Genomic DNA, 25,952 nt, shown 5'->3' with positions numbered 1-25,952 from the left:
AAGGCTTCTCAACAATCTGTAGGTTGGTATGAGTTTCATGAATGAGTTAAATATTCTGCTTGCATCTCACTAGAATCTACATAACAATCTCACTGCACACTCAACTAAAGTCACGTATATCCACACACTTCACAACCACACACTGGGAAGAACTCAGATGGTTAGACCTCAAAACTCCCCTCTGAAGGGGTTGTGTAGGGCAAGCCTGGGGCTGGCTGCTTCCTGCTCTGCCTGCTTCCTCCTCTTCCGTTAGCATTGTCTTACTTGTTGCCCCAACACCCATCAAAAGAGCTCAGATAAGAATGTACCAGGAACTCACCAAAATTGAAAACTGGAGGGGGGGGCACCTCGTGGGTAGGAGGGTGAAGATAGAAGCTACCTGTGGCAGTGGCCATATCATGGTCCTCCCTGAGCCTCAGTTTCCCCTTTCCTTGCAATCGCAATCTCTTCAGCTCTCAGATGCATGGGGAAAGGCAATCGTCCCCGAGGCCTGGATTCCATACGCCTGTGGTCTGTGTCTGTCCGTCCTTCTTCCCAGCTAGGCCTGCCCGGAAGACGCCAGTGTGTCGCAGACTAGGTGCGGTTGGCAGGCAGCGACGGCGCTTCCAGGGCGACCGACCAGGGCCACCGAGCCAGAGGCGTGCACGCGGGTAATTAGCAGTGCGCTCAGTCATTAAGGGGCCTTGCTAAGAATTTGCGTTGAATAATGGTGGTAAATTAATTATGATGGTAAATACTCATCTCAAAATCCAACAAACTAGAGGCCCAGTGCCCGTCTGGAAGGAATCCAGGTCGCCCTCAGCCACAGGCCAGGCCACCGCCTGGAGCGGCCCTGCGCTGCGGGGGACCCGGCTCCGGGCTGGGCGGCTCGGCTGGAGGACCACTGCGTTAGGCCCCCGAGAGCCCCGGGGCTGGACCACAGCGCCTCCCAGCGGCCTGAAAGAAGAAGGACCGCATCTGAGCCACAGAAGCGGCGCTGGGGGTGGGGGGCTACAGGGGGGACAAAAGCCTGGGGAGAGACCCTGGTGAGGCCGAGTGCAGATCCACGGACGCACGTGCACCACGGCGGAGACGCTGCGGCCACACCGACCCCCACCCCGGGGGACTGCTACCCACACCTTGCCGCGCCCATCCTGTCCTTCCACATAGGTTTCTGAGGCACACAGACAGGTTTCCTGCCTTCCCCTGCAGGGATCTGAGAAGCCCCCCAGGGGACTCACCCCTCGGCCCAGGCCACACATTTTTCCTTCAGGAGAGCACAGGCATGCATGCCCTGTGCACGGATCTGCGTGTCCCCAGCCAGTGCAGGCCTGGTGCGTGGCTTCTCCAGCGCTCAGGCATGTCCATCTACCCCCTAGCTGGCCGGGAGGGCTCTGGCATGCTGCCTGTGGGGTCGGCCTGAGGAAGGTGCCCAGGTCTCCTGAGGGCCTCTGCTCTCTTTTCTTGCCAGAGCATTCTATAAAGTCCTTGGGTCTGATATTAGCTTCCTTTGGGTGAAGCCATTTTTCGTTTATTTTTTCTTTTTCTTTTCTTTTATGGCAGTTGTGCAGCTTGAACTCAGGGCCTGGGTGCTGTCCCCAAGTTCTTTTGCTCAGGGCTAGCATTACCTCTTTGAGCCACGACTCCACTTCTGGTTTTTGAGCGGTTAATTGGAGATATGAGTCTCAAGGGAGCTTTTCTGCCTGGGCTAGCTTTGAACCGCAATCCTCAGATTTTAGCCTCCTGAATAGCTAGGATTACAGGCATGCGCCACCAGCGCCTGACCCTTCCTTCCTTCCTTTTTTTTTCTTTTCTTTTTTCTTTTTTGCTTGCTTGCTTGCTTTCTCTTTCTCTTCCTTCTTTCCTTCCTTCCCTCCTTCCTCCCATCCCTTTCTTTTCTTTTTCTTTCCTCTCTTTCTCTCCTCTTTCTTTTGTGCTGGTACTAGGGCTTGAACTCAAAGCCTCGTGCTTTCTTTCAGCTTTTCTCGGTCATGGCTGGCAATCTACCACTTGGGCCATGTCTCCAGTTCCTAACCCATTTCTTAGGGGGAAAAAAGGGGGGGGATATAAACTAGAGAGGTTTGTACATGGGTGTATGAAGATTTCCTCCTCTGCATTTACTTTGTGTATTTGTCTTCGTGCATGCACAGTGGCCGTGGCCTCAGACTAAATTTATCTGCTCCTTTATTTGTGTATGAACTTGGGCAGTCCCCAACCCTGTGAGCATGTCAGACAGTCAAGCTAGCCACAAGGCAGTGTACTTGCTCGTGTTTTTCATAAAGACTGAATTGTTCCTATGCTGCTGTTAGTGGCACCTTTTTCCCCAAGCAGGCTAGAGTCTAGGAAGCAGCTGCTGCCCCCTTTTCTCTCCTTCTCCCGGAATTTCCCTCCTCTTCCTTTTTCAACTCTCCCCTTACTTTCTCTTCTCTTCTCTCTTTTCACTTGTTTCAATTCACCTGTTTTGTCCCTTCCTCTCTCTTTTGCTTTTCTCCCTGTAATGTTTGCACTCCAAGGCTGTGGGTGTCAGTGTCACTTGACATAGGTGTGTTTCTGTGACAGCGTGGATGGATAGCGCTGTGAGGAGGATATGATTGTGAGAACAGGCAGGCTTGTGCTGTGCATCAGATACAGGCTTCGAGTGTGTACATCCTGGAGAGGGTAAGGAAGAAAGATGAAAGATGGGTTCAATGTTTAGGTACAACCAATGTTTAGGTACAACCAATGTTTAGGTTGTACTGGGAAGCTCTTAGGGGTACTAGGAAATTGCTCTGGAGGGAGGTGGGTATGAATGGAAGGGTGATATTGAAATGAATTGGATGTATATTTGTGTGTGCGCGTGTGTGCGTGTGTGTGTGTGTGTGCACACGTGCGCGTGTGTGATGTAGCCTCTGCTATCCAGCCATGCCAGCCCCCTCCCGCACAGTCCCGCCCTATCCTGCAGAGCTCAATCAGCTGCTGCATGAATACACTCGAATGGAAAGTTGTGCTCAGCTGACCGGAGAAATCAGAGCAAGCTAGTACTGCTCCCCTCCTCCTGGCTCCCTCTGGCCCTCCCCCCTGCCCTCCTCCTGCCCTCTTCTGCCCTCATCCACCCTCCCTCAGGCCAGACAGCCACCTCATCCTGCACACTGGGACAGAGGGGCAGCTCAGCTCAGCTGGAGCCGGAAGGAGTCCCAGCAGTGGGAGGCTGAGGGGGCCTGAGTATGTGGACCTGTAGCCCAGCCTCCCAGCAGGCCAGACGGCTGGGGTAGAGGAGGACATGTGGAGGGCAGTGAAAACCTCCAAGTCAGCAGCCGGTGCTCCAGGTGACAACGAAACAAAGGCTTTGGCAGGACTAAAGAGCCCTGGAGGCCAAGGGAGACAGGAACAGTTTGGGACAGCCCTGGCTTGGAGGATGCCCCGTTCATCCACAGGCCTGGTAGCAGGCTGCAAGGTGAGGGGCTGGGTCCAGGATGTGGCAAGCCACGCTGTTTTCCTTCAGAAAAAAAAACAAAGGTGGTCATTTCACCTCCACAGCCCACACGAGAGGTCCTGGTCCATCCGGCTTCGTGTGCCTAGGTCCAGGCTTAGACTTCACAGTGCCTTACTGAGCCCACCCCATGCCTGGGCAGACCACATAGTCTAGTCCCAATACCTCCAGCCCCAATTTCAAGCCCAACCACCAGGCTCTTGTGCCTCTATCAATCTGCATTCTCTCACTGTCTGAGACAGCTGCCCATCACTTCATTTTAACCAGTTGTACTCTTACTGGGAATATTCAACTGCTCTGGCAATGGACAGTGAACTCTGCAGGATCCCAGGAGAGCAAGAAGAGAAGGCAGGTGGGGGCTCTGGGCTGGGGCTTGAGATGGGAAGGGAAGGGGAGGGGAGGGGAGCAAGCAGGCAGCCGTAGTTTGGCTTGTCTGTCCTCAGGCAAGAGACTTCTAGATGTTAGGTCTTTATTATAGATTGTCCCTGTTTCACACACCATCCACGCCTGTGAGTTTTCAATGCAAATCTTGGATTATCATTGTTTTTCTTTGAGGGAGGCAAGGAAGAAGAAAATGTCATCGAATTGGCTGTTATTCCTCAGGTTCCTTAGGTCCTAGAGAAAGGGGCCAGGTATACCTAACTTGGAGAAATTTCAGAGCCAGGGGACCAGCTAGGACCCCAAGCTGAAGTGCACAGTTGGAAGCAGGTCCAGTCCTCTGATACCACGAGATGAGTTAGCCTGCTAGCTGCTGCTGTGCAGTCTAGATGAGCAGACCGACGATTAACACCTAGGCCTGTTTATCTAGTCTCACTCAGGCCCAGGAGGCCCATACCAGAGCATACAATGCACATGCTCTCTTGGTCCAGACACATCCTACAGTATTGACAGGATGTGGGTCTCAGATGGGTATGTGTGTGAGAGAGAGAGAGAGAGAGACGCTGGGCTTTAGTTCAGCCTTACTTTGGCAGACCCTTGAGACTTGGACTGTTTTGGCCAGGGTTTTGGCAACTGGGGAAGAGAATGGACAGACGTTGGAGTAAAAGGTGAGATCTGTCCAGAAAATGGCCTCTTTTCCCCACTCTGTGTTTAAAGGGGCAGAGGCCAAATCCACTGTAATATCTCCAGTGTATCAAGGTAAAGGGTGAAGTGCAAAAAGCTAAAGAACCCAACCCCTCTGGCTCTCTAGATAATGAATACCCATTGTGAGACACACACCATACACACACACACACACACACACACACACACACACACACACACACACACACACACACACAGCATTTCTTAAAGGGACAGGAAAGCCCGTAAGGGGTTGGCAGTTTAGTGGTCCTGTCTATGGACTGACTAGAATAATGAACCACAAGTATCCATAGGAAAATAGGAACTCAGGAGATACATGTCCACTAGAAAGAAAGCTCCTAAACACAGCATCTTATAGATGCATTTCTACCCTAGTACTTCTTACAGAACTAGATACTGTTCAAGCCACACACATGTACTGTACCTAAGCTAAGCGATATGTACAAAACACCGGGTCCATATCAATGCACTGTACATGTGTTTATGCCAAACATCATTGCATATCCATGCTTTGTGTATGTAAAACTTGATTGAGTGGTGAAAGCCCTCTCCCCGCCCCCGCTCCCAAACCCCACATTCAAAATTGCATACACATACACTACCCACAAGCAGCAAACACATTCCTCCTGAAAGGAACATGTGAGTAAGGTCAGAAAGTGCAGATAATAGAGTATGGGTATTTATGCAGACCTGGTAGATGAGAGAGCACGGATGACAGATAGCAAGCTAGATGAAAAGAAAACAGATTGGTGGCACTACACATGGTCCAGGCTCCTCAAGCCTAAGGCTTGTTGTGGAGCTTGATCCTTGTTTTCTCCAATGGAAGAGTGGACACTGAATATTCCCACATTGCCTTTTCTTCCATGTAGTTGAGAGAAGGAAGTATAACTCCCAAGTCTGTTCCCTAGCCCCAGATATAAAGGCACCTGTTCCCAGCCTAGGCCTTTGCAGAAGTTGTTCTCCAGTAGTGTCAACCATTTCCTTCCACCCACCAATTTTAGCCACATGGTCCACACTGAAGAAGCCACTTCTTTGGGTTTCCACATTCAAGTTCTGGGTTAAGTAGGTGAATGACCATGTAAAAAGAAGAGCCAATGACAGCCCCTCGTTCCAGAGCGGAGGGTCAAGTGGGTGGAATACAAGCAGTCCTTTCCCCAAACTCCACCTACTGCATTATTTCTGGAAACTCTGCACCTGGGGAAGGCTTTCCCGGGCAGTGAACACACTCAGAGATTCTGATATGTGGGAGGCCACAGAACTTGGAAGCTGGGACTAGAGGGTTGCAAGTAGGGATGGCGACCCCATCTGCCAAGCAGGTGCGGGTTCTCTGGCACACCCATGGCTTCCCTTGGCCATGCAGCATCCCTGCCCAAGCTGGCCTATGTAAACCATCCCCACCCCCTGTGCCTCCTGGGATGAGGACAAAAGGAAATCGGAAGTCAAAATAAGTTTGGAATCGTGTGCAAACTTCCTGGCGCATCTCTCCCTAATCTTCTCTTGGAAATTGGACTTTCAAGTGAGGGCAAGTTTCCTGAAATGACCTCTTGGGTTCTTCCTCAAGCACAGGCTATGCTGCCCTAGAGCAAGGAAGCCACCACCAGCCACACTATCCCTGAGAACTGAGCCCCCCTCCATCCTGCCCCCACACACAAGGGAGGCCTGAGGCCAGAAGGAATGTAGTTAGTTGTGGTGGTTTTGGTTTTGGTTTTTCTGGTTTTCATTTTACACTGTGATCCAAATCAGAAAGATCTCAGGGGCTTGAGAGATTCTGGGAGTTAGGAAGAAATTTCGGGAAGACAGATCTAGAGCCATAAGGCAAGTCACACGGTTACACAGCTACACATCTGGGCAGTAATGAATAATGAAGGGGCCATCCTAACCCTAGGTTCCAAATACCACAAACTACCTTTCTCCCCTGATCACCCTGTCTGGTGGAGTGGGGAGAGTGTAAATCTGTATTCAGGATGGATGCTTGAGACTGGCAACCTTGTGTGTTTTGCTTTTTAAAAAGCAAAGCAACACAACTCGAAGACAACCTGGGACCCACAAAGGGCTGTGGCTCCAGGATGAAAGCACCACGGTGGGCCCAAGCCTGGCATCTCACTCCAAACACTGGGTGTTCCTGTCCTCCTTTACATCCTGCTCCCTCCCTCCGCCTTCTAGCTCAGGATTCAGCTAGGGCTCTTACCCTCAGGGCCTATTCCCAGTTTTGCACCCGACACCCAGAAGAAGAAGAAAGAAAGAAAAAAAAAAGCTCCCCACTCATTTTGAAATGTTGTCCCTGTTCCGAGGGCTATGGAGTTGGAGAGGAAGGCCCAGCCACTGCACCCCGGAGCTGGGAACTAGGGGTGGACAAAAACACAAGTCTCTGGGAGTGATAAGAAAATGGAGAATACTGTATTTGCTTTAGAAAGTTTTTACATATAGATAAACACGCAGTTAAGATAACAGTAAAAGCGCCCTACGGGGAGTGAGTGATACCTTCAAAGCGGCTAAGAAATACTTGAAATAGCTTGTGCATAAGAAGACTACAGCCTCACTCTCCGCTTTTGCTAGCGACGGGGTCCCTCTGCCTAACTTGGGGCACCACACCACACCTTGACTTAGCCGACGCCAGGAATACCAAGTGGGAGGAAGGAACCCCAAAAAAGGAAAGAGACAGGTAAGCAGGAAGGGGGAGGGGAGAAGGGAGGAGAGAGAAAGAAAGAGAAAGGGAGAGGAGAAAAAGCAATATCATATACAGGCAATTTCTACACATATATTACAAACTGGGAAAATGACCGATCATTAAGATATACATAATTCATATAAAATTTTGAAATAAAAATAAAAATCTGTTACAGTCATAACTATTCTTTTTTTTTTCCACATTTATAACCAGTACCCACACAGGCAGTGACAGAGTGGAGAGAAAAGGTGCTTACGAAGAAAATGATTGTCTGCTGAACAAAAAAACAGAAGATTGCATCTTGTTTAACCAATACTTGGACTCAAAAACAGGGAAGAAAGAGAAAGGAAGAGCGAGAGGAAAAGAGAGAGAGAGAGACAGAGAGAGAAAGAGAGAAAGAGAGAGAGAGAGCAACAAAAGGCGAGAAACATTTGCTATTTCTCTCCAGGAGTTCTTTTTTTTTTCCTTTCATTCTTTTTTTTTTTTTTTTTAACAAATTCCGAACGGAGACGGCTGATTTTTTTTTTTTGTCTGTTTTGCTTTTGTCGTCTTGTCATCGTGGTTATGGTTGTTTTTGTATAGTCGACTCTTTAAATCATTTTTAACTAGAGAGAATATTTTCCCAGATACAAATAAATCGTCATGCAGGTGGGGTGCCGGGTCCGTGGGAACCAAAAGGAGAAGCCGTGCTTGTCCTAGAAAGTATACAATGGTCACTTCTTTTATGTTCTCTGCCCGCAACAGCATCATTTGTGACCGTTGGCGTCGCGGTCCTTTTGGGGATGGCCATGGTGTTAGATGGTCGGGGAGTTGTTGGTGGTTTGCGGTTAATTTATTTTTCTTGGTTTTTATATATATTTTTGGCTGGGGTGGGAGTGTATGTGGACTCATGTGTGTATGGTTGTGTATCCTGATTTTCGGTTTGTTCTGGGGATGGAGTGGGAATTGAAGGGAGAGGAGGTGGGTGAAGAGGAGAAGGAGGAGGTGGTGAGGAGGAGGAGAAGGAGGAGGAGGAGGACTTGGAGAGGGAAGGGGTAGGGGAGGAGGGCCGCCTTGGCTATCATACATCACATTCCGAGTCGCTGGAGGTTACCGAGAGGATGGAGGTGCCGGTGTCTGCGCGCTCTGTCAGGCTGGACACGCTGGTGGTCGGGCTGGCCGCCGTGGACGGCGACTCTGCCGAGCCGTGCGTCGGACAGCCAGGCTCGGCCAGCGAACGCATGCCGCTCGGTCCGATGGCCTGGTGCTGGAGCCTGCAGCAGAGAGAGAGAGAGAGCCGTGCTGGCCTTGAAACAGTGGCCAGCCACCCGCTGCCTCCCGCTACTCCCCCCCAATCCTAGCCTCCCCCAACCCGAGCCCCGAAGTCACTGCCCCCCAACTGCACCGTGCTCCTTGTATTCTTTTTCTCCGGGCACCTAGCTGCAATTAGCCCGCCCGTGAGCCTAAGCTCCCTTCCCAAGAGAGGTTTTCCAAAGCTCCCCAGATAGAAACCCGCCTGGGTGGAGAGGGGGTGTCTCGGGCCTGCGGGGGTATGATCTGGGCAAACAGCAAAGGTCTCGGAATCGTAAAGGAGCAGAAGTAGGGAAGGAACACAGAGCTTCTTCCTCTCTAACCCCAAAGGGCTTTTCAGATATAGCCGGCTGCTTAAAGAGATGTGGGGTTCCCGAAGTGCTACCCATGCTTTCCCAAACACATCCCCAAAGCTTCGGGCTTCTCCCTGGCCGCCTCTCCCCTGTAGGACCTGCTGGCTTTGCTTTCGGGATTCTGGTGCAAAAGCGCAGGATCCGGGATAGAAAAAAAAATAGGGGAGCTGGAAGTGGGAAAATGGGGAAGAGGAAGGGGAAAAGGAAGAGGAAGAATGCAGAGAGTGGTATCTGGCTCTTTCCTGGACTAGAAACCGGCTATGCGACCTAGTGTGTCACAGTTCTTCCTGCAAGAAGGCCTATCCTGTCTTTGGGCAGTCCCCTCATCAGGCGAAAAGTGGGCTCTAGAGGTAGGGGTGAGAGGGCAGTGGGTGCAGGCCTGGGATACCTAAACCCAAACACACTCCACGAACTCACACTCAGCCCCTAGCAGCTGTCAGCAGTTGGGGGCAGGCTCTCTGCCCTATACTAGGCCCTGAGCCTTTTCAAGCTGAGCGGGGACCCAGGGTTCCTATCGTGGCTTACAGTTAGCTTAGTCCTTTCCTTCTCTCTGTTCTTCCACCGCTCCTCACTTCCTCCCCACATCGCTCTAGCCACCAACAAGCCCAGTACAACTTTATAACTTTATGGCTAACTTGCTTGCTCCCTAACTTCCCCAACTTAGTGGACCAAAGAGATATTCCTTGGCCAGGAAAGGAAGGCAAGCATAGGTGGAGGTGAACACACACACACACACACACACACACACACACACACACACACACACACACACACACACACACACACACACACACACACACACCTTCTCCACCCCCTGGCCAGGCTCTCCAGTTCAGGGTCAGCCAACGCGCTACGTTTGGGGAAGAATGTCTCCAGCAAAGTGGCCGCCCGACCTTTTTCCCTTTGTGGTCGGGACCCAGGTTCGCTTTCCTGTCCCTGATGTGTGTGGATTCCCCTCAGCCCCCCCCCACACACACCCCAAAGCACTCCACGTAAGAATGAAATAGCAAGGCCCACTTTCTTTCCCTCCCCGTCTCTAGACTCAGAAGAGTGCCTAGCTGGAGCCAGGGCTGAGGTGCAGCGCCCGGAACCGACTCCAGGGGCGGCCACCACGGGCGGGCGGTGAGGCCCAAGGCCGCACGCTACCCTCCCTTCATTTGGACAAAAGCCCTTTTGGAGCAAAGCAGTCAATAAACCCCAGTGCGCATCCCCTGTCCCGGGGCAATCGCAAACTTTCTCCAACTAGCCAGAGAGCCCCAGTCTCTCCTGCGCTGGGCAGCCGCCCCCTTCCCCCTAAACCCGTTCCCTGGTGGCCTGTATTTCAACCCAGCAGCCCGCAAGGATTGCGGGGTTCCTCCCAGAGAACCCCCCCCCCACTGACCTGTTCTTGGCCGCTGCGGCGCGGTCGCGCTGCCGCCGGTTCTTAAACCAGTTGCCTACTTGTGTGGGAGTGAGGCCGGTGGCCTGCGCCAGTTCGCGTTTCTTGCTGGGGTTGGGGTAGGGGTCCTGCAGGTACCACTCCCGCAGCAGGCTCCGAGTCCGCTCCTTGAAGCAATGCGTCTTCTGCTCGCCGTCCCAGATGGTGCGCGGCAGCGGGAACTTCTTGCGCACGCGGTACTTGTCCACCGGGCCGAGCGGGCGGCCGCGCAGCTTCTCGGCCTCCTGGTAATGCGCCTCGAGCCACATGGCCTGAAGCTTGCCGTGAGATTCCTTGGTGAACTTGTGGTTCTCCAGGATGTGGTAGAGGTCGCGGAAGTTGCCCGTGTGGAAGGCCACCACGGCGCGCGCGCGCAGGATCGACTCGTGTTTGTTGATGGCCTCGCAAGCCCCGGGGGCCACGGGCAGCGACCAGAGGAAGCGGCCCAGCCGCTCGATGTCGCCCGTCTCCTCCAGCGTCTCGCAGACGCTGGCCACCTGCTCCGGCGAGAAGTTGAGGGTGGGCAGCTGGAACATGGACAACTCTTCCGGGGGGGCCCTGGAGCCGCCGCCGCCGCTGCCGCCGCCGCCTGCTCCGCCAGCACCGCCGCCTCCCGCACGGTTCCCGCCGCCGCCGCCGCTGCCGCCGCCGCCGCCGCCGCCTCCCGCGCCGCCGCCGCCGCCGCCGCCGCCTCCCGCACTGTTCCCGCCGCCGCTACTCGCCAGAAGTAGGGAGCAGTGGTGAGAATCGGCGAAGTTTGGCAACAAGAAGTGGGAGGAATAGAGGTCTAGGGGGGAGCGGAAAACCATGGACTGACCTGAGAGGAGAGGAGAAAATTCAGGGAGAGGAAGAGAGAGGGGAGGAAGAGGAGGAGAGGGGCGATGAGGACCAGGAGGAGGGAGAGGAGAGGGGGGAGGAGGAGAGGGATAGGAGGGGGGAGCAGAAGGAGGAGGAGGGGGAGGAGGAAGGACGTAAGGGACACCCACACCCCACACACATCCACACACACACACACCCGCGCAGCCACATAGAGAGGGAGGAAGGAGAGCGAGCGGCCCGGTGCGCGCGCGCAGAGAGAGAGAGAGAGAGAGAGAGAGAGAGAGAGAGAGAGAGAGAGAGAGAGAGAGAGAGAGAACCCGAGACAGAGGGAGAGGGAGTGGGAGAGAGAGCAGAGCGAGAGCCAACCACCGCCGAGTCAAGATTCAGCGATTCCACAGCAATCGCCCTAATGACAACAGCCTCATAATATCTCCCCTAAATCCACAGTGAGTGCAGCATTGAAACATTTTGTTTCGCTTTTCTATTGGTCTGCGGCGTGTCGTTGTGGCGTTGCCATGGCAACCACTGCCAATCACTGTCAGCCCTGCCAATCAATACCGAGAACGTAAGGACGGTTTTTCCACTTAGCCAGAGTGGGGGGGGGGGGGAGGGAAGGAGAGAGAAGGGGGAGAAACAGATTTTTTTTTCAAATCTTTGCAACTCTTAATCTCTCCACTTCCCTCTCTTATCTCTCTCTTTCCCCTCTCTCCTGCCTTCTTCCACTCTTTCCCAAAGAAGTTGGTCTAGAAATTGGAAAAGCTGTGGACACAGAGTAGTTGACCGAGATGACCGATTTCAGGGGCTATTTTTGTGGGAAGGCAAGAGGCCCTCTTCAGGGCTCCAGGAAGCCCGCGGAGCCCGCAAGGTTTGCACTTAGTGTGCTCATCAGCTGCCTCTTTCTGCCTATGTGAATACTAATAGTGGAAGGAAGGCAGGAAGGAAGGAAAGAAAGAGAGAAGAAAAGGCAAGAAAAGAGAAAGGAAGAGAAAAAGAAAGAAAGAAAGAAAGAAAGAAAGAAAGAAAGAAAGAAAGAAAGAAAGAAAGAAAGGAAGGAAGGAAGGAAGGAAGGAAGGAAGGAAGGATCATGGGGCCCATCACACACTGACGCAGCTTCCTTAGGAATCCCACTTTGATGAAGAAGGGCATGTGGGAACTAGGAGCTTGAGCCCAGGACGCAGTGCACTGGGCTACATTTATCCCAACTCTCTCTACATTGACTCCTCAACTCTCAGTCAAGGAATCTTGATTTCTCCTAACTCTCATAATTTAAAATAGTGATTGCTTTTTCATCTGAAAAAGCAAACCAACTCTTTGTCCTCACCCTCAAGACTTTGGTCACCTTGGACAGTTGTGAAGAAGCTATGGGAGCCCAGAAACCTAGGAGCCATCTGGACCCTGGGAGTCCAAAGATGCCTGCTCCCCTTCCCAACACACACCCTACCCACAGACAGCAGAAAAGGCTCTGGGCCTGCTCACCAGCCCAAGAAAGGCACTGGAAGTTTGGAGGCAACACTGAGCATATGTATAGCTCTGAGAATTGCTTACTTGTTCGTACGGTAAATAACAATTATAATAAATAATAAAACAAGCCTCTACAATGTCCATACGATGTCCAGGGATTGCACAGGGAGCGTTCCCTCTCTCCCCCACACTATAGCCCCAGACCAGGCATGAGCATTTATTCTTAGATATGTTGCTTTTAAGAAGATGTAATCAGCATCTTGAGCCCCGGCCTCCTTTTGTGAGGCTTCTGTAACTATGGAAGTGTGATTTACGCAGATTTGTCCGGGTCAGAGACGTCTTTCCCCACGCACTGTGTATATTTAGACAGGATTCGGTTTGGTGTTAAAAAGTGTATATGTTGAATGGATTCACACACAGTAGCCAACAATGCCCACATTGTCGGCCCGTGTACAACGCGTATTGAAACGCAGCGCCCAGACTTCAACTAATCTGCCCTCAATAAAGCTGAAATAATTATCCTAAGCTGCCTTTCCAGAAGAAAAAATCATTGAGGAATTCAAAACTTTTTTTTTTAAAAAAAGATCTTTTCTGCATTCCAATGCAGATCTGGGGCCCCGGCGCTGGGTCTACACCACTTTGGAGAGCTCAATGAAGAAGGAGAGAAAAAGAGACTGAGGAAGAATTTAAATGGGAACCTAACGTGACTGGAGCTGAGACTGTCCTAGCCCCTAAACTTAGAGCTCAGGCCCCGCATTTAGGCCTGGACCCTTGCTGCGTCAGGCTTCCTATGGCTTCCTATAGATGACTTAGGAGACCTGGGGTTGGGCGAGCAGCCCACAAGGACTTCTTCAGCCAGAGGCAGTAGGGGATCTCACCTAAGCCCCGCTGATTGGGGCAAAGAAATATTCCCCCAAAGCGAGGATCTGTCAGGCCCCACTTCGGAGGTCCCTTCTCTCCAAATATCTTCCTTTTCCCTTTAGCTGTGAAACTCTGGGCGGTCGTTCACTGCGGGCCAAGAAAAGAGCCCAGAGGTTGGGACACAAAAACAAGACACTTCATCTTTTCTTCCCGATCCTTTCTCTCGTAGGGGAAGGATTACAGGCTGAAAGGTGGGAGGGGGAAGGGGCAGGAGGAAGCGGGGGGAGGAAGGAATGAAAAAGGGGAGGGGAGTGGGTATTGTGCCGCGTGGGGGGGAAGCATTCCTACGGGTGGGTTTCCGAATATTGTGTTCAACTTTTTGAAAGCAGCTCGTGACCCCGAAACTGCATCTCCCCCCCCCCTCCCCGGAGCCGAGGACCTAGGCGCCGGTCGGGCGGGTGAACCCGGTCAGTCCCTCCCAATCCCTACAACCCCCGCCTCTGCGTGGGGTGGGGGCGACCTGGCCTCTCCCCGTGGTGGTGGTGCCAGCCCCAAGGGAGGCTGGGCAGGTGCCGCGGGGCTCTGCCGAAAGCGCAGATTGAAATCGAAAACCCTTGCCACTCTGGGAGAATTGAGAAAAGAGGAGCTGAGGCTCGGCTCGGCGGTACCCCGGCTCCGCAAGCCTCTACCGGGGAGCCCGCCGGCTCGCCGCACCCCCATCAGTTCAGATGGCAGCCGCGGCTCGAGGAGCGCAAAGCTAGGAGGGCAGCCGAAGGGGCGCTCAGCTTTGTGCGCCCGGACTTGGCCGGCCGCGGCGGGGCGGGCAGCAGCTCCCAGCTGTCGGCGCCTCTCCGCGGAGCCGAGCTCCGCGCCGCCCGCCGAGCCCCGTTTGCGGACCCGCCGCCCGGAGCGCCTCTCCGCTCGGGCCGGAAGCTTTACGCCGGCCGCTTGAAGCCCGTAAGTTGAGAGTCCCGGGAGCTGGGCGGGGAAGGCGGTTGCAGCTGGTCCTCGGAGCGGGTGGAAAGAATGGTTTCCGGCGTAGCCCGGAGCGCAGCCTCCGCTGGGTCTGGGTTTCAGGGTGATGAGTGCGTGTTTGGATGGAAAGGGGGTGCTGTGGAGCTCCAGAGGCTTCTTCTCTCAAATTCCCAGGCTTTGAGAGCTAGGGAGGAGGGGCGGGTAGGGGCCTTGGGTTTCCAGGACGCAGGCGGCCTTTCTTGCTGGCTGGTCTGAGGACTAAGCTCGAGGTTTAGGAAGTCAGCCCGCAGGGAACGCCTGGAGGAGATGGCCCGCTAGCGAAGACTGCACCCGCAGTGTATCCTAGGGAACGGGTCAGCTTTGGGCGACTGTAGATCGTCCCCCTTTGGACTCTGGCCGCTCACTCTCCCAGATCTGGGACCTGGCGTGAGTACAGGCCTAAATCACCTGTGCTGAACAAAACTGCCACCACCGCCTCCACTTCCACCCCACCTCTGTGATCAGAAGATGGTGCGGGAGGAAAGAGGGCTTCTGACTACTGGACAGTGTTTACCTATCATGAGCTACTAGGCCCCAGCACTGAGAAATCTTAAACAGTTTGCATCCAGGAGACAAACCCTGGAGACTCCCTCCCTCCCACCCAAACGCTCCCTTGTTTCTGGTTACAGAGAAAGCCAGAGGTCTGCAGACCTCCGGGAGAGGACGATTCGGCAGGGCTAAGAAGGATGCACTCGGGGCTCGCTCAACTCTAAGGATCAGATTCAGGTAGCCCAGGAAGGTTAGTCCTTCCGGCTCCCAGGACGTTTGGATGTGGAGGCTGACCGGGTGGCCTATAGTCTGGGCCTCCCCGCTAGCGGAAAACTTAGGAGCCTGGCGCGGACCGCCAGGGAGGGCGCAGGGGAGCGAAGCACGCAGGCGGGGAGGCCGCTGAAGCCCTTCAAGGACCCCGATTACTTTCCTTTGAAAAACAACAACAACAACAACTACCCCCTCCCCCGCACCCCCTGCCCCCTCCCTTAGCCGCCGGGGACCCGCGCTTCAAGCAATTGTCGCCCCGAACCGTAAACACAGCTCAGTTGCCTCAACTTTCTCCGTGCATAAAAGTTCCCGGCGTGCGGGGAAATTTGAATATTTGATCAGCCCCTTTGAGTGACCCTCATTAGCCCGGCGCCCTGCTAAGGCCCCGGCATTGCAAGAAAGCTGCTAGGCCAGGCATTTGTACGCCTTGTTAGCGCCGCTTAATGAAGCTGCCCCGACGGCTCAAAAGCGGCCTCAGGGGCCGGCGGCGCGCACCTCTCCGCACCCCACTCTGCCTAATGAGTCCTGCCGCCAGCTAAAGGCCCCATCCACCCCCCACATCCTCAGACAAGAGAAGTTTGGCTCTGTCTTGGGCCACAACACCTCCCACTGCCAGGCCTAGGAGGGTGGGCACAAACGCACACAGCCTAGCTGGCTGCCATGATGTAGCCCTAAGAGAAAGGAGCCAGAGACTTGGGAGATGTGAACGCCGCTGGGGGAGGGGTGCGGAGGAGGGAAGGGAGGCCGACTTCGCAGCCAGGGATCTAGCCCGGGGGTTACACCTTGAGCCTCCCCCAAGAGAGACAACCTTAAATCAATTAGCATCCCGGTTTCCTTAAAGGTGCACCTGGACTAATGTCTGAGTGGCAGAGGTCAGATGCCCAGGGGAGGATCAGTTTTCTAGGCTCCCTCTTCAAGTTCCTTTGGTTTCTACTAGCCAGGAGGCCTTGCATTTCTCCCCACTACTCCTCTTCTGACAGCAAGAACCAGGCCCTGCATGGAGAAAGGGTGGGTGTGTTCAGCTCCCCAATTCACCATTGTTCCCACCACCCACAGAGCCAAACACTCAAATGACATGACTGTTGGCAGTGAATGATACTGCAGGGTATCATAGCCTACCCCAACCTTTCATATTTCTCCCCTAACTGTCCCTTCTGAGGTCTCTCTCTCTCTCTCTCTCTCTCTCTCTCTCTCTCTCTCTCTCTCTCTCTCTCTCTCCCTCTCTCTCTCTCTCTCTCTCCCTCCTCTCTCTTAAATTGTATTTCTAGTCCTGAAGAGGCCTGAAGAAAGTACCCTAGCAGTGCCACTCTCGTGAGTCAGCATTTAATAACAGGCCAGGGGAGCAGAAGAGCGGGAAAGCTCTGGAAGAAAAGGAAGCTAAGGCAATTATTTACTCCACACTTTCCCCTTTTCTTGGGTGCAAGTAAAGGCTAGTAAATATAAGCAACTATATTAGAAATTGTGCCTCGTTCCTTAGGAAGAGTTGACTCTTTTTCCTTCATTGCCTCTTACCCTGGGCCCTTAGAGGTTACTTTTTGGAAAGTGAATGCCCTGGGCTGGGAATGTGCAATGCTCTCAGATCCACCATTAGGGGCTTCTGGAACCTACCCCCATGTGCCCACAATCCCTGGGACAAGCTGCAAGCTTGGTCAGATGGTAACCTTAAGATCCCATTCCAGCGTGAACATCTCTAGGAAGGGGCAGAACTGGGCCAGCTTTCTCCGTCTGCCAAAAGGCCAAGTGGGGCTTGGGATAGCAGAGTCTTTCCTGTCCATCTGGCCCTCCCTTCTTGCATTCCCCTCCTTCTATCCAGCTCCACTGGCATGCCCTGCCCCCATCTCCCCACACACACCCTCAGTCAAGCCAAAACTGACACTCTTTAGGGATCATCGCTGAGCTAAGCAAAAGTAGTGTCCAGCGCATAATCCATCCAAAGGTAAAAGTAAGGGCAGAGATAATCTGGAGAGTTGGGGTGAGGGGGTACTGTTGAACACAAGGGGACGGAGGGGTAGAATTTAGCTCCCTGGCCCCGAGGCCAGGCCCACTGGCTGCTCGGGGGAGGAGGCGAGAGGAGGGGGCTGAGAGTCCACGGGCGTTGGTCGGGGCAGCGGGGACCTCAGGCGTCGGCGTCGGGGGCTTGATCCGGAGGAGAGGGGAGGGGAGGTGGGGGTCTGAGCGCGTGGGGTGGAGGGGTGGGGGTGAGGCTCTTTAAGAGCCACACGGCTGGCTGGAGAGGCGCGCGGCCCGGTGCTGGTAGCGCACTGACCCCGAAGGGGATTTAGCTGGAAGGGTGCGGCCGGACCCCGGGGGCTTTGTCCCGGGGCGCCCAGAGAGGCCAAGACACAAGAATAAGGAACGGCTGCGGCATGAAAGGCCCGCGCGGAGCGGCGGCGCTGCTGCTCTTGACTTCTGAGCAGGGCTTAGAAAACCTGCTCCGGCTTAAGCCCGAGCTGCTGACGCTGAGCCCCGAGCGCCTAGTCCGAGGGTTCTACGCCTCTGGCCTCTGAGCTGAGGAGGTAGGGGACCTGGGGGCGCTGGTGTGGCGAGGGCATCCCGCAAAGAGGAGCTCTTGGCTCTACAGCCTCGCGACCCCAGTGCAGAACCGCGAGCCTTGGAGGACCGTGTCAGACACGGTCAGAGAAAGAATTTCCCCTGCCAACTTGGCTTTTGGGTTGTCCATATTCGCAGATCCGGAGCCAGCCGCCCACAAATGGATTCTCAACAGGTGGCCGGGTAAGTCTGTTTAAAGAATTCTGGTTATACCGCCAGCCCCTCCCCAGCGCTGTCCTTTCCCCCTCCCTCTTTTCCTCGAGGCGGGCGCGCGTTCTCCGGGCTCCTCCTGCCAGCGGCGGCGAGGGCGGCGGGCGGCGGGGAAGCAGAGCCCTCCCTCTGGGGGGTCTTCGGTCACGGGGTTCCAGCCCAGGAAAGCTGTCAGGCAGCTCCGGAGAAGTTCCTCCAGGTACCCCTGGGTCCCGATCATCACTCTTAGCTACTTAGATTGTGCCCAGGCGCCCCAAGAGGAGAAAGGAGAAAGAGCGTGCAGCAGCTCAGGAGCCGGGAGGAAGGGGTACCGAGTACCCCCAGGCCAACGATCTTTGTGTGGGGGCTTTCTGTGGGACCCAAACTATTCATCCTCTTTTATGAGAGACACCGCATTGGGGACAAAGGCCCGGAGAGCGAGCTTGGGGAGGTGGAAGGGACTAAGGGGGGGGGGGGGGGAGAGAGAAGCAAAGAAAAGCAAAGGCTAGAAATCCAGGGCATCCAAGTAAGGAGTCCAAGTGAACACGTCCCCAGAGTCCACTACAAATTGATACTCGCTCCGTGCCTGCACCTCCTCTTCTCTCCTTCTCCCTTTCTCACACGCGCGCGCGCACGCACACACACACACAGAGTCTATACAGGTAGTCCTCGAACGCGGTTCTTGGCGGTGCAGGGTCAAAAGTCCCCATTGCCTAAGCTGTGATCGATCTCCCCCACCCTACCCCTGTCTGCCAAGAGCTCTCCAATCTGACCCCCCGAACCAGTATTGGGGGAGTAGTAGAACTTTCCCCGCCCGGGGCTGGGGGCCAGGGAGGATCTTACCTGCGGAAAGGTAAGGGAAGCCAGGAGCAAGAAGCAGCGGCGGATAAATATTCATTAGGAAGTGTAAGTCCTTTCAAACCGCGCAGCTCGGTGTCTCCGCACCAATCTCTCTTTCCCTCCCTCCCTCTGTCTTCCAGTTAGGCTCTCTCTTCCTCTCGCTCCGTCTCTCCCCCCCACACCCCCCCCCTTCCTGCGAAATACCGGGTGGATCCCAGTCTAGCTAACCTGTTGGGAAGCTTCAACTGCCCGCAGCGCCTCCCTAGCTGGCTGTTTGCTTTCGCTCTTGGGGCGCGCGTTTCCCCATCCTCTCCCCTCCCTTCTTTCGCCCAGCCCCTCACCCCTCCTAAATTACTACATCATTAGCTTTATTGGGGCGGGGGGGGCAAGGGAACAGCCAGATGCACCTCTCCACAACAGGGCGAAAAGCCGGCTCTCTTCGAAGCATCCCCAACTCCCTCACCCCTATCTTCATCCCTACGTCCCAACCCTGTCCTGTCTCTTTTTCTTCTCCTTTTCCATCTCCACCTCCATCCCGTAGCAACCCAACTTCCTCACCATCCCTCCCACTCCGCCTGCGCCAATCTGGATCCCAGACGGGGTGGGCACTCAGCTGTCGGGTCGGCAGGTCCTGTGTGTGGAGGTTGGAAGTTCACCCCGCCGTGGATGTGGGGGTGGTTATCCAGCTCTCCTGACCCCACTTACGTTTCTTTCCTGGCCCTCAATGGGCCCCAAGGCAGCCTGGGCCTTGGAATCAACACATTCTGTGGTGTGTGATAAGGACCTAGCCCTCCAGGCCTCGGAGACTCTTGTCCTTTGACCTGGCTCGGGAAGCTTCAGGAGCGAGAGGGAGAGGTGGCTTCACTTTATGAGCATGGAAAGGGAGACGGACAGACCGTCTGTGGAGTTGCTCCCAAAGGATGCGAACTACCCGAAGTTAGTCCAAAGTCTGCGTCTTTCTCAATCACGAGAAGACACTTGCAGAAGATTCCAGGAAACTGCTGGCAGTCGCACGCGAATACGTGCAGATGCAGCCCTCACCCCAAAGCCCTAGCCCAGCGCTTCCACTGACCCAAAACACCAGAAGCTGCGCCCTTCGGCAAGGTGGATTCGGCGGAGGAATACATCGCATGACGACTTTAGGACACTATGATTACTGGTTTGGGTACCCTTCCTCCACGATCCTAGGGGCCCTGGAAAAATGGCGTGGCCTCCAGAGGGTGGGTTACTCATCTCCGACAGCCTACCCTGCGCCGAGCAAGGCGGTGAGGCTGGAGGAGGGGCCGAGGGGCGGTCCTTGCGAGCCCCACTTACAAAGCTGAGGCTTGCTGGAGGCTGAGGTGGAGAGCTCTGCCCCTATGCTCACATTACTCGCCCTGGGGCTCCAAGTCTTCTATTATTGGGTCTCTCCCACCACCCCCGACACACACCCGGTGTCAGGATGAGGACTCTAGCCCTGAGACAAAAAAAAAAAAAAAAAAAAAAAAAAAAAAAAGACTTTGCTACTCCTCAATCCTTTGGCCAGGCCCAGCCACAATCCATCAGGAGTGGTTTTAGAGGCTGGTCTTACACTCCTCGAAGAGCGTGGCTGCAAAACTTCAGAAGGTCTTTATTTTCCCCCTTTTGAGGCTAAGAAATAAGGTAGATGAAGATGTAAAATAAACCTAGGAGTCATAGCTTAGGGCTGAGAAGTCTTATCATCCTTGCATCTACTCAAAGCTTTTACACACCTCCTTTCCTCAAGCAGACCCAGGGGTCAAGCCCTTTTGAGCTCAGGGCGCAAGATGAGTCACCTGACTGCACAAAATGAATGGTACCTGCAAATTGTACCCGGACACACATGGGAGAATTAAAGGAACACTAACAGCAAAATTTGAGGAATAAAAGAAGTGTCCACAGGCATATTTATTTGAATGCATGGGTGCACTGTTGTTTTAAATGCAGACAAAAGCCATAGTGCCCAGATGGAGTGACCCCAGATACACAAGGAGATGTACAGGAAACTGCACACAGGGAGGGTAGGCCCAACTAGGATGTAGCTTGCATGGCTTCCTGGGAGAGGGACAGTGGAGAAAGTTTATGGAGTCCACTGGAAGAAAGGTTTCAGGTCAAGTCCTGGAAACTAGAAAGAAATAGCATTAACCACCCTGAAGCCAGCCTGCTCACCTTCCTCCTTGCTCTGTTGGAGACACCCAGAAGAGGGCAATGCAGGAAAAGATTCACTTTGACAGATATTGTTTGTATTTGTTTGTTACTGTTGTTGTTATTTTGCCTAGGAGATTGTGTCCTGGAGGAGGATTTGAGTAGAGAGCATTACTTACCAGAGGTTTCTAATTTCTGATGTGAACACTCAGTTCTCACTGGGGTCCTTGTTTGCCCCTTTCATTTCTCTTATCTAAGTTTAGTCCTAAAAAAGAACTGGTAGCCCACTCAGTTCTAGTCCTTCTTACCCCAACTTGCATCCCGATCCCCTACATATCAAATCTGTACACAAACACTCTAAAACATCATTTACTAAACTAATTTTGTGACATTGAGACGTTCTCACCCTGTTTTTCAATGCCAGACAGAGGTTGAGGTCCTGGCCAAAGTAAGGGGGCTTCCAAAAGGGATTTCCAGAGCTGCTCAGTCTAGGACTGCATAAAGGCACAGGCTTGCTTTCCAACTTAGCTCTATTTGACTAACAAATAGAGTCTAGTGAACAGCACTGAACATTGGCTACCATTGGTTACCTGTAGAACCGGCTGGCACACTGGGAGCAATGGTGCCTTTCCTCCTCTTCACTTCCCAACTTTCTCTCTTTGAGCTCATTTTCTGGCCTCTCTCATCGGAAAGTAGTGTAGATCTGGGAAGATTTGCTGTTCTTTCTTTCTTTTTTTAAAAGAGAAGGATAGAAGAGAGTTTCTGGGCCAGCAAGTCGGATGACCACTTTCCCAGAGTCAGAGAAGAGCCCTTTTTTGCAAAGAAGTAGCAAACTATCACAAATACTGCAGGAGGACTTGCGAAGCAGATGCAGTTGGAGAAACAGAAGGGATGTGCCAATGTGAATAGAGAAGAATTTCTTCTTTTTTGGGACAAGCACTGTTCTTTTCTTTGCCCACTCTATACTTAGTTCCTGGACAATTTAAGTGAGTTTGTTCTTGTGGGGTTTTTGAGCAATAAATGGTGAAGATCACTTTGGAGTCATGTAATTTTCATCTTTGTTGGAAAGGTAGCTTCTTCAAAGGCTATTTATCTCCACACAGGTTTGTTGGGTTTTGTTTTTTGTTGTTGTTGTTGCTTATTTTCAAGTGAGAATTCATCTGCTGACTCACCTCAGAAAGTGACTGGGACAAAAGGACAGAAAGAAGTTACTGATTCATCATTCCAGACCCAAAGTCTTAACTTTGTAGATGAGACTCAGAGCACAAAGAAACAAATTTATTTGCCTTGGGATAGTCTCCCCCATCTTGGGGGGTAGTTTATCTAGAGTCCTTATAATAAGCAGTAGCATTTGCTGTTTAAGAAATATTATAAGGAAATATTATAAGGAAATATTACAATCTTACAAGAATTTTCAAAAAATTACCTGTACATAGTTGTGTCCATTTCAGCATTTATCATGCACGCAGAAAAGCAACACATTTTCTCATAGCCCCAAATATACCATGTACAGTCCCAGGAGCAAATTCATTTTTCTCAAAATGTCCTTGTTACCTCTGTGGAGGATATGGCCTAGGAGAGCAAAATCGTCAGAGGTTTGGGATGTCTTGAGCCAGACTCCTATTGTTCGATGTGTTTTGTTTTAGAGAGGAATACTAAACAGCTTTATGATTGGAGCTACCCTACTTACCACTATCTATCTATCTATCTATCTATATATCTATCTATCTATCTATCTATCTATCTATCTATCTATCTATCTATCTATCACCATCAATCTATATCTCTCTGTCTCATTCAAGCAGACTAGCATTGCCTCTGCAACCTGGTTGCCTGGATGAAACAAACCATTTCCGCTGCCCGGGGCAAAGGACTAAATAGCGTGGTGGATTTCAGGCTGCTGTGGAAAAAAGAGTGAGGGGAGGGTGAGCGGCGGGGGGAGGTGGCAGTCGTCACCTCCGACAATAATATATATATATATAAAACAATAACCAGATACCTCTTTAATCTTTCCATAACAGTGTCAGCGCTCTGGACAGGCCATCTCACTTCCAAAGGTGTCTTCACTCCCGAGGGCCCGGCTCCCTGCCGCAGCCCAACACTGGGCCCGCGCGCCGAGAGGAGGTACTCCGACGGCAAAAATCCCATACATTTTTAACTACAGTGATTACTAAATTAATAGCAGGCACTAAGACAGATGTCAAAACGTCTTGAAAATGTTTATCTGTGAATAATTGAGAAGGTGGTGGGACGCATTATCTGATTGTGTAATGAAATATGTATGAGGAAGAGCTGTTTGCAACAGTCTCCTCCCGCTGCCTTCTTAGCCGAGGCCCTCTCCGGCAGGCAGGAGTCTCGTCTCGGCCAAGTTGGTCGCCCCCTCGGTCTGCGTCCACCTGGGAGCTGCCTGGCCCCCTCTCGGGCTGCTGGCACCGCTGCCAGACAACTCCAGCGCGTCTCAGCCTCACCCCGTTTCTGGACGGAGGACATTAGCCTGGAGTCTCCCCTCAGCCTTGCTAGGTCCTGGAGGGGTGAAGCTGAACTGTCGGCCTCGCTGTCCCTACTGTCTTTTGGGGAGGGAGGCCCGCGGGCTGGATTTGTGGGAAGCGAGGACCGGGGCTCCCCAGCTCGAGGCCCGGAGCCCGTGGGACGCGCCCGACGTGCGCCCTCCTGGCGGTGCGGCCTGCACACAGGCCAGGCCGGAGAGCCCCGCGGCTCAGCAGGGTGGGTCTGGGGTCACTGCGGGGTGACGGGACTCCCGAGAGGGCTTTGTTCTACGTTGCAGCAGCCGCACCGGGCACTTCCTTCCAGCCCCCAGCCCAAGCCTCCGTGGCCCGGCCCTGTTTGTTTTCCCAGCCCTGCGCCCTCCACCCTGACACGCAAGCAGCCTTCCAGGCTGCGTCAGTGGCCCTGAACCCCTTCCAGGGCGAGCCTGTGGGGAGATGGGGGGAGGGTGGGCCTTGGGACGAGAAAGGCCAGGGACAGCGGGCAGGGGAGGTAGCCCGACGTGGCTATTGGCCCACGCCGACCGTGAAGACCCGAACTCGGGTTCAGAAGGGCGCAGACAGCCCACTCCCCTGCTAGCGTTCCCCCAGGATCTCAGCCCCAGCCCCGAGGTGAGGGACAGAGGGACGGGGGGGGGGGTGGAGCAGGATCTATCAGGCGATGTCACTCACTGACCCCCGTGAGCTTGTTGTCCCCCCAACCCCAGGCCGCATTCGGGGTTCTGCGCGTGGCGATGGAACGGGTGTCCCGAACACGGCGTTCCCTGCGACCCCAGGCCGGACCAAAGGCAGCAACGGGCCCTCCACCCGCACCCGCCCGGCCCCTGGCCCGCCCCAGCCTCCGGGCCCGTCTCAGTTCCCGGCGCTCCAGAAGCCTCGTCCCTAAGCAAGCCTCGGACCACGTTGGCCCTTCCAAAGCCACTGTCCCTGACGGTCCGAGGACCGGGTTGGGAGCACCGGAATAAGGACCCGCGCCTGGGCGCCCCAACACCCCGCAGCAGCGCGGAGCCCCGGGGCTGGCCTCTCCGCGGAGATGCGCTCGGGCGTTATTTCTTAAGCATCGCCCGTTTCCCCTAATCCCTTATGCTTTTATTCTAATCCTACACATTACAGTTAATCTGCAATGATACCGGTTCGGAGGAACCTGTTGCGTGTGAGGCACGGTAATTTGTAACCTTGGAAACAGTTTTAAATAAAGATTATAACAGTGATGTCAACTGTGTTCATTCTCTGCGCAGGGGGTGGGCAGGGGCCGCGGCGGCCCCTGGGCGCAGCGCACCCGGGTTTCCGTAGAAGGGCGTCGCGCGCGCGGCCGAGCGGAGCCGCCGGGGGTCGGGGAGCGCGAGGAGCCGCCCGAGCCCACTGGAGCGCCTCCCAGGGCCGCGCCTGGTGGCTTTTAGGAGTTGTTCCTGGTGGGAAATCGCATAATCTTTCACCGCCGGGCTTGCAAAACTGCAGGCAACTCGGTGAACTTGAACCACGCTGTAGCCCAACTAGCTGTCAGAGGGCCCCGGCCCAGCCCGGGATGCCGAAGCCGCCCGGAGCAGCGGCTCGCAGGACTCTTCGGCGGCCACCAGGCACAGCCGCCTCGGCCTCGATCACGCTACGCTTCCAGGCTTGCTTTTCTCTTAAATTCACCGGCGGCAGCAGCAGCAGCAACACCACCAAAAAATCGCTTGCACGCGGAAGCAAAATTAAACATAATTGCTTTTATTTATCTATTGCTTTTATATCATTAAAATATTTTTAGTTACATTGTGTAAAATAGCATCCACGCTGATTATTACCTGCCATATCTGTTGATCTGCTCCTGTGTATTCAGCAGAGCAATATTAACAATTAAGGACGGGGGGGGGGGGGGGAGAAAAGCACATCTTATATGTTGTATCTGTCAAGATACGTTACAATTTCCATTAACAAAAAAATACATTATTCTTGTTGAAGAAGCTATGAAGCATATCTCTCACAAGCACTTTATTAATAATCATAGTTGTCAAAAAGAATTAGATATGCATAGATTGTAGATGCAAAGGAAATATTAGATGCACAGAATAAAATATACAGTGGGACTGAGGCATAACTATTTTTCTTTTTAAAATATTTTTTTTTACCGAGGTGTAAAAAAAAAACCTGAGCTATTAAGCTTACTTAAAAGATGGCTTTGTTGGTTTAATTATACTGTAGTTATTTTATAAATATGTTTCAAAGGAAGCTTGCCATATTGCATGTCAATGAGGATTGTAAAGAAAAGCTCACAAAAGCTAATGCATACCAAATACCAAATTTTAGTCATTAGTATTCCTATTTATTACAAACTAAAGGAACCTATTAACAGACAAGAATTTCTATTTAGCTAGCATTACAATGTTTGGCCATTAAAGTAAAAAGGGCAAAGTATATACATTCCCTCCCCCCCCCTTGCAACTATACATTCTGTTTGCCTAGACGCTCACAAGAGATTAAGGTGTTCCTGATTGAGGAAACAGGATTCTACAGTGGGAATGGACCGGAGGGCCCAGAACCCCTATTTTTAGTTATGGGAGGTTAATGCCAT

At 53.2% G+C, this 25,952-nt stretch overlaps 1 protein-coding gene and 1 long non-coding RNA gene across 3 annotated transcripts; both read right to left on the bottom strand.

Annotated features, from left to right (window-relative positions):
- Positions 1 to 8,008: 8,008 nt before the first annotated feature.
- Positions 8,009 to 18,847, bottom strand: Six3 (SIX homeobox 3). 2 transcript variants are annotated; one of them, XM_070025006.1, is made up of 3 exons: positions 18,756 to 18,847; positions 10,224 to 11,076; positions 8,009 to 8,452 (listed from the first exon to the last, which is right to left on the bottom strand). In XM_070025006.1, exons 1-3 carry the CDS (start codon positions 18,808 to 18,810, stop codon positions 8,260 to 8,262), a joined length of 1,101 nt encoding a protein of 366 aa, XP_069881107.1. In that variant the 5' UTR covers positions 18,811 to 18,847; the 3' UTR covers positions 8,009 to 8,259. The 2 variants fall into 2 exon arrangements, with proteins under 2 accessions (XP_069881107.1, XP_069881108.1); XM_070025007.1 differs by lacking the exon at positions 18,756 to 18,847 and having other exon boundaries at positions 8,260 to 8,452; positions 10,224 to 10,869; positions 10,915 to 11,068.
- Positions 18,848 to 21,490: 2,643 nt separating this feature from the next.
- Positions 21,491 to 23,035, bottom strand: LOC138829032 (uncharacterized). Its single transcript, XR_011372473.1, has 3 exons — positions 22,894 to 23,035; positions 22,321 to 22,466; positions 21,491 to 22,078 (listed from the first exon to the last, which is right to left on the bottom strand). It is a non-coding gene; the product is annotated as an uncharacterized lncRNA (long non-coding RNA).
- Positions 23,036 to 25,952: the final 2,917 nt, after the last annotated feature.

This window comes from Dipodomys merriami, unplaced genomic scaffold (assembly GCF_024711535.1).
Source record: "Dipodomys merriami isolate MVZ:Mamm:240054 unplaced genomic scaffold, mDipMer1.0.p SCAF_17, whole genome shotgun sequence".
Lineage (NCBI taxonomy): Eukaryota > Metazoa > Chordata > Mammalia > Rodentia > Heteromyidae > Dipodomys > Dipodomys merriami.
Note: the sequence above shows the minus strand (reverse complement) of the source record. Positions and strands in the feature narration are given on the sequence as shown.

Coding starts and splice junctions, on each gene's coding strand:
- Six3 (XM_070025006.1), bottom strand. CDS start 18,810: ATGAATATTTATCCGCCGCTGCTTCTTGCTCCTGGCTTCCCTTACCTT. Junction 11,077..18,755: donor CTTCCCTTACCTTTCCGCAG/GTAAGATCCTCC, acceptor CTCTCCTCTCAG/GTCAGTCCATGGTTTTCCGC. Junction 8,453..10,223: donor GCCGCAGCGGCCAAGAACAG/GTCAGTGGGGGG, acceptor TCTCTGCTGCAG/GCTCCAGCACCAGGCCATCG.